Consider the following 6,764-nt stretch of genomic DNA (forward strand, 5'->3'; position numbering starts at 1 on the left):
ACGTGGGGGTGAGGGTGGGGACACAGCAGCTGAGGATCTCTGTGCCCAGGCAAGGGCAGGAGCAATCTAGTCTCATACACAGACCTGTGTACACAGAGACATGCAGACATTACCAGCTCTACGGGTCCCAGCAACTCTGCTCAAATAATGTTTCCAGAAGAGTTAGTGAAAATATATATTTGTCACCAGAATTCACTGGGACCCCAGAGCCAGCAGATGTGGCTGGAAATATCCCCTGCTCTGTCCTCTGGCCTCCTGCTGCATCTGGGCCATCAGTTGGACTGGAGAGGCTGGAGGGGCACATGGTCTTCCTCAGAGGCACCATCTTCATCCTTGGGTGGGGAAGCCAGGACAGGGTTCTTGAGAGTTCCTGTTAACAGATGGCAAGCACTGTGGCTTAACCCTTGAGTGTGTCCCCAGGAAGCAGGCACCAGGGAAACAAGGGGCCACAGTCATGAAAACACGTCATGCTGTGGAGACAGCCTCAGCAGTTCTGGAGGCCAGCAGTCCCTCTCCCTGCTTCCCTCACTCCACAAGCATTTCCCAATCCCTTGCCATGTCAGGGGCTTCCCAACACCCCCAGGAGCTTAAAGTGCCTGGAGGTGACAGACTTGTGTGTCAGAGATCAGAACACCTGAGACATGCTGGGGGGAGCTCAGAGGAGAGAGGGGACCCATCCCGCAGGGGAGGTGGCAGATTTGGACACCCAGAGGGGAGGAAGAGCGCTTCTGACAGAGACAAATCCAGAGATGAACCAAAGAAAGTAAAGAACAAGGGGCACTGCAGATGCCACCTTGGATGGGGGTGTGGGGAGTGGGTTAGATAGCTTTGGGCCCTGACCTCCGCTCTGAGGAGTGCGGCCTTCCAGGCAGCGGGAGGCATTCTGTAGTGTGGGCTGCATGTAGTTTTTGTCCACATTAGCAGGACTGGAATGGGATAAGGGTGCAGGCTGGGCCGCCCTGCAGTGGTGCAGAAGCAGAAGTGAGAGGCAGAGCAGAGAGATGAGTGGCCGCCTGAGAGGTCAAGGACACTCAGCTCCAGGTGAGTATAGCGGGGGAATAGGCTAAGACTCAAGGCCTTCTACCTGGGTAAGGAGGGGGTGGGGTGACCCCAAGGCTGCTCCTGTTGGGAATGTCACATTGGAGGCCCCAGCAGGCAGTGGGGTGTGGAGTGCTTGGGCAAGATGAGGGAGGGACAAGGTGACTTTCAGAGGTGACTTTCCTGGCATTGTAGTGAAGGGAGGGAGATGCAAAGAGGGTGAAGGGAAACCTGTTTGTATGTGAGGCCATGGTCACGGCCCAGGAGCCTAGGAAACCAGCAGGCTGTGGGGCAGAAGAGGCCAGAGTAGCCTCCCTACAACAGGGGCCATGGGCGACTCAGGAGGCTGTTGTGGGGGGCAACAGGCACAAGCAAGTGAAATTTGTCAGGAAAGAGATGGAGAAAGGAGAGGAGGTGAACCAGTGGAAGGTGGGAGCTATTGAAGATTCTAGAAAGAAAGGGTATGCAGGGGAGACAGCTAATCCTCAGGCCTCTGAGGGTGGGAGGAAGGAACCTATCTTGGTGGAGGCAGCAGGGTGGGGACAGGAGGGGCCATCACTACACTAGAATGGAGAGGCCACAGGCCACAGACATGGGGGAGGCATGGGAAGTGGTTTCTCAGAGGTGGGAGACTTGGGGTGTGAAGGGGCTGAGGGCCTATGCAGGGCAGTTCCTCTGAGGGACCAGGGAGATGCTGCCTCTGTTGTGGGCTGCCCTGTGACACAGCCCTTCCTAACATTCCCATGCTGAGTCCCCAGGCTCAGCCCAGGCCTGGCTGGGGACAGACCCTTGATAATCAATTGAATGGGCAAAGGGTGTGACTGACTGGCATCGGAGAGACGGCAGCCAGAAGCTGGGCTGGTGGAAGCGCTAACAGCCTCAGAGGTTTTCCCTGGTTCCTGCCTGAAAGCAAGGTGTGGGTGGAAAGGAAAGGAGGAAACCACTGTTTTAAGGAGGCAATCTCTGTAAGAGGAGCTGGTGTGCGGGGATCTGCAAAGTAACTAAGGAGGTCTCTGGGTCCTGCCCCAGACTCTCCAAGGCTTTGTGGCCAAGCAGCGGAGACACACACCCCAGGGCAGAGGCTCCAGTCACCAGGCTACTCACGAGGGACGGCTGCCCCTGATGGGTCCTCACACAGCGTAGGCAGCGTCTGCTCCCACGAAGCCCAGTTCACCTCCTCCACCCTGAGGGCAACAGAGGAGCTCTGAGGTTTGCCTGCTTTGACCGCGCCCCCCCACCCCAGAGAGGGGCCTGGCCCCCCAGATTGGGAGACTACGAAGAGATGCTCTGGTGCACACAGAGGCCCTGAGGAGGACAGGCTTTCTCTCTGCAGGGTTCTGGGCCACCCACTTAGAGCCCTGTCCTGTGAGGCAGGTGCCCACTTGCAGGAATCAGCATCCATCGCTTCTGGCTGCTCAAAGCAGCCTGGGTTGCCCAGAGCAACTAGAAAAGAGGAATTCAGATCAGGTGTATCTGTGCTCCCGGGTTCTGGGGACTTTCACGGCTGTTCCACATGCCTGAGACTCTGCTCTCTCTGCTCTCTGCTCTCTCTGCTCATCTGCTGCCTCACAACAGTATCTGTTTTTAGCTGTGTGTTTGTCACTAGGTTCCCTCTCCTAGTGTCCCAGCCTTTCCTGGACACAGAAGGGCACGTTCTCCATGGAAGGGGTTGTAGCTCCGAGATCAGGCTGGCAGAATTGGGGGTGGGGGACACAGAGCAGCCAGGGCAAGGCTAGAGTGCTGGGAACCCAAGGGTCCTTCTGACTTCTTGGCCTCCTTACTGTACCACATTTCAGGCTACAAGGAGGAGTCTGAGATCACCAGGAGGGGATCTTCAGTTTAAGCCACTGGGACAGGCAGATGGCCAGTCATGTGGCAGCCATGGCTTGTGAGATCCAGACCCCTGACCTCATCTGCTCAGGCTCAGTCCCTGGTGCTCTTTGTAGCTGCCCTTCCCACCAGACCTGGCTCCTGGCAGCTGTGCCCTGCACTGCAGGGGGGGCCCCAGGGATTGCTGAACAGCAAGGCCCCAGGAGACCCTCCCGCCACTCACCTGAAGCACCAGCGCTCATCGGCGCTGCCATCTGGCTTAGTGCCGACGGTCAGCATCACGCCTGCCCGCTGCTGCTTCTTCCTGCACCACCAATAGCCATTCTCCATCTCTAGGACAGAGATGGCTTTCTGGGGACAAAGGATGCATCAGACAGAACGTCCTGGGACCCTGCCTGGGGGCAAAGGCACACAAGGCAAGCGGAGCAGGAAAGTGCCCTGCAGCACTTCACAGTATAACCCAAAGTCAACTAAACATGCGGATTCGAATTCGGCTCCAACATCCGATTACCTGTGTGGGGTTGGGCCCTCAGCCTCTCTGCATCTTGGTTTCCCCATTTGTAGACTGAGGACAAAGTGCCTCAGACAGCTGATGGGAAGTCTGTACATTATAAGTACTTGACAGCTACTTGTTCTTACATCGTTCAGGCTCCAGATGGCCACACCACCAGGAACAGAACTTCATTTGCTCACCCCACACGTGTGCCTGCCCAGAGGCATACCAGTGAGTCAGGTGGGGCACAGAACCTTGCAGAGGAGGGCACCAAGGCTCAGAGGAGATAAATGACTTCCCCAAGATCAACAATGAATTAGCAGCAGGGTGGGGCATGGTGGCTCACACCTGTAATGCCGGCAGTTTGGGAGGCCAAGGCAGGTGGATCACCAGAGGTCAGGAGTTCAAAACCAGCTTGACCAACATGGTGAAACCTTGTCTCTACTAAATACAAAAAGTTAGTGGGGGTGTGGTAGCACATGCATATAATCCTAGCTACTTGAGAGGCTGAGGTGGGAGAATTGCTTGAACCCAGGAGACAAAGGTTGCAGTGAGCCAAGATTGCGCCATTGCACTCCAGCCTGGGCAACAAGAGCAAAACTCTGACTCAAAAAAAAAAAAAAAGAAACTGGACAACAATGATGATAATAGTAGCTGGTGGCACACTGAGCACCTACTTGGTGCTGGACACTGTCCTGAGTACATCTATGAGCTTCTTAAAGGAGGAGGGAGTAATCCCAGCGCTTTGGGAGGCAAAGGTAGGAGGATCACCTGAGGCCGGGCAACATAGTGAGACCTTCTTCTCTACAAAAAATAAAAATATTAGCCGGATGTGGTGTCAACTGCCTGTAACCCCAGCTACTCAGGAGGCTGAGGAAGGAGGATCACTTGAGCTCAGGAGGCCGAGGCTGCATTGAGCTGTGATTGTGCCACTGCACTCTAGCCTGGGTGACAGAGCAAGACCTTGTCTCCAGGGGGAAAAAAAAAAGAAGGAAGACTGTGACAAGGTAGAGCTGCCCAACCCGGCACCCCCTGGCTAGGGAAGGCCCAACTCCCCGGGTCCAGAGCACTCCCCACCCCTGAGTGTGGGGTGGGGTGGGGCAGGGGCAGGGAGTCTCTGTGGTGGCACCTGCAGCTTCCAGATACTCCAGCTGTCAGTGGCGACACTGTTGACGGTCTCGCTCATGAGGGCGATGAGCATGTTGAGCAGCAGGATGTAGGTGAGCAGCACGTAGGCCAGCAGCAGCAGCAGCACCATGCCACGGAAGTGCAGCTGTTCCTGGAAGGCCAGCTCGCCCATGCCGATGGTGAATTTGAAGAGCTCCAAGGAGGCTTCCAGGATACCCCTGTACAGAGCCCTGTTGCCCTCATCCTCCTGTCCCTCCATGGGCTGCACCGACTCTGTGGCATTGGGGCCTGTAGGAGCTTCAGAACGCCAAGCCTCCTGGCTCAGGCTCACCAGGGCTATGGGATGAAGGGAGAGGGGCCCTCAGCCCAGGAGACCGGCAGGCAGCCTTGAGAGTGTACAGGGTGGACAAGGAATGTGGGGAAGGGGAAGGGGTCTGGAGGGGGCCTTTACCTACAGCGAAGCCGAAAAGGAAGACTAAGTAGATCAGAAGGAAGCGCAGCAGGTCCCGCAGGATGACCTGGAACACATGTGCCCAGGGGCCAAAGTGGGTAGCTGGGCCGCCAGTCACGGCCCCTGACCCCTGCCTCACCCACAGCAGCGTGTTTCCCGTGTACACGTACACACACATACTTATGCATACGTGGGCCCTATGGAGCCACACTGAGCAGAGGAGTCTTTTAAAAATATATCTCAGATCTGGCTGGGTGCGGTGGCTCATGCCTGTAATTCTAGCACTTTGGGAGGCTGAGGCGGGCAGATTACCTGAGGTTGGGAGTTCAAGACCAGGCTGGCCAACATGGTGAAACCGTTTCTACTAAAAATACAAAAAATTAGCCGGGTGCAGTGGCGTGCCTGCGCCTGTAATCCCAGCTACTCGGGAGGCTGAGGCAGGAGAATCGCTTGAACCCAGGAGGCAGAGGTTGTGGTGAGTCAAGATCACGCCACTGCACTCCAGCCTGAGCTAGAGTGAGACTTTGTCTCAAAATAATAATAATATATGTCTCAGATCACATTGTTTTCCTGCTTAAAACTTTCCAGGAGCCAGGCATGGTGGCACAAGCCTACAGTGCCAGCTACTCAGGAGGCTGAGACAGGAGGATTGGTTGAGCCCAGAATGTCAAGGCTGCAATGAGCTATGATCGTGTCGCTGCACTCCAGCCTGGGTGACAGAATGAGTCCCATCTCAAAAAAAAAAAGAAAAACCTTCCAGGGTCACAAAATTAAATATAGAACTACCGTATGACCCAGCAATTCCATTTCTGGGTATGTATATGCCCAATGAAAGCAGGGACTCTAACAGATACTTGTACACCCCTGTTCATAGCAGCATTATTCACAAAGATCAAACGGTGGAAGCAACAGGTGACTGGATCAACAGATGAATGGATGCACAAAATGTGGTGTATCTACACAATGGGATACTACTCAGCCTTAAAAAGGAAGGAATTGCTGGGTATGGTGGCTCAGCCGGTAATTCCAGCACTTTGGGAGGCCAAGATGGGTGGATCACCTGAGGTCAGGAGTTCAAGACCATCCTGGCCAACATGGAAAAACCTCATCTCTACTAAAAATACAAAAAATTTGCTGGGTGTGGTGACACATGCCTGTAGTCCCAGCTACTCAGGAGGCTGAGGCAGGAGAATCGCTTGAACCTGGGTGGCGGAGGTTGCAGTGAGCCAAGATTGCACTACTGCACTCCAGCCTGGTCAACAGAGCAAGATTCCATCTCAAAAAAAAAAAAGAAGGAATTTCTGACATATGCTACAACATGGCTGATCCTTGAGGACATTATACTGACTAAAATAAGCCAGACATTAAAGGACAAATACTGTATGATTCCACTTATACAACGTAGTTATGGTCGTCAAATTCATAGAAACAGAAAGTAGAATAGTGGCTTCCAGGGACCGGGGGAAGGAGAGAACGGGGAGTTGTTTTTAATGGGCATTGAGTTTCAGTTTGGGATGACAAGAAAGTTCTGGAGATGGATGGTGGTGATGGTTATACAACAGTGTGAATGTACTTAATGACACTTAGCTGTATATATTTTTTTAAATGGTTAAAATGGGCCAGGCGGCCGGGCATGGTGGCTCAAGCCTATAATCCCAGCACTTTGGGAGGCCGAGACGGGCGGATCACAAGGTCAGGAGATCGAGACCATCCTGGCTAACATGGTGAAACCCCGTCTCTACTAAAAATACAAATATTAGCCAGACATGGTGGTGTGCACCTGTGCTCCCAGCTATTTGGGAGGCTGAGGCAGGAGAATCGCTT

The 6,764-nt window shown here is 54.2% G+C and overlaps 1 protein-coding gene across 1 annotated transcript in view; it reads right to left on the reverse strand.

The window, feature by feature from the left end:
- Positions 1-159: 159 nt before the first annotated feature.
- The window catches only part of TRPV2 (transient receptor potential cation channel subfamily V member 2), a 9,114-nt gene continuing 2,509 nt past the window's right edge, over positions 160-6,764 (reverse strand). Inside the window, exons 4-8 of the mRNA XM_026456287.2 lie at positions 4,941-5,007; positions 4,491-4,825; positions 3,092-3,219; positions 2,143-2,222; positions 160-370 (exon numbers count right to left, since the gene is read on the reverse strand). Coding sequence (XP_026312072.1) covers positions 273-370; positions 2,143-2,222; positions 3,092-3,219; positions 4,491-4,825; positions 4,941-5,007 — 708 coding nt within the window. The 3' untranslated portion in view covers positions 160-272. The remainder of the gene's footprint in view (positions 371-2,142; positions 2,223-3,091; positions 3,220-4,490; positions 4,826-4,940; positions 5,008-6,764) is intronic.

This window comes from Piliocolobus tephrosceles, chromosome 16, assembly GCF_002776525.5.
Source record: "Piliocolobus tephrosceles isolate RC106 chromosome 16, ASM277652v3, whole genome shotgun sequence".
NCBI classification, from domain to species: Eukaryota; Metazoa; Chordata; class Mammalia; order Primates; family Cercopithecidae; genus Piliocolobus; species Piliocolobus tephrosceles.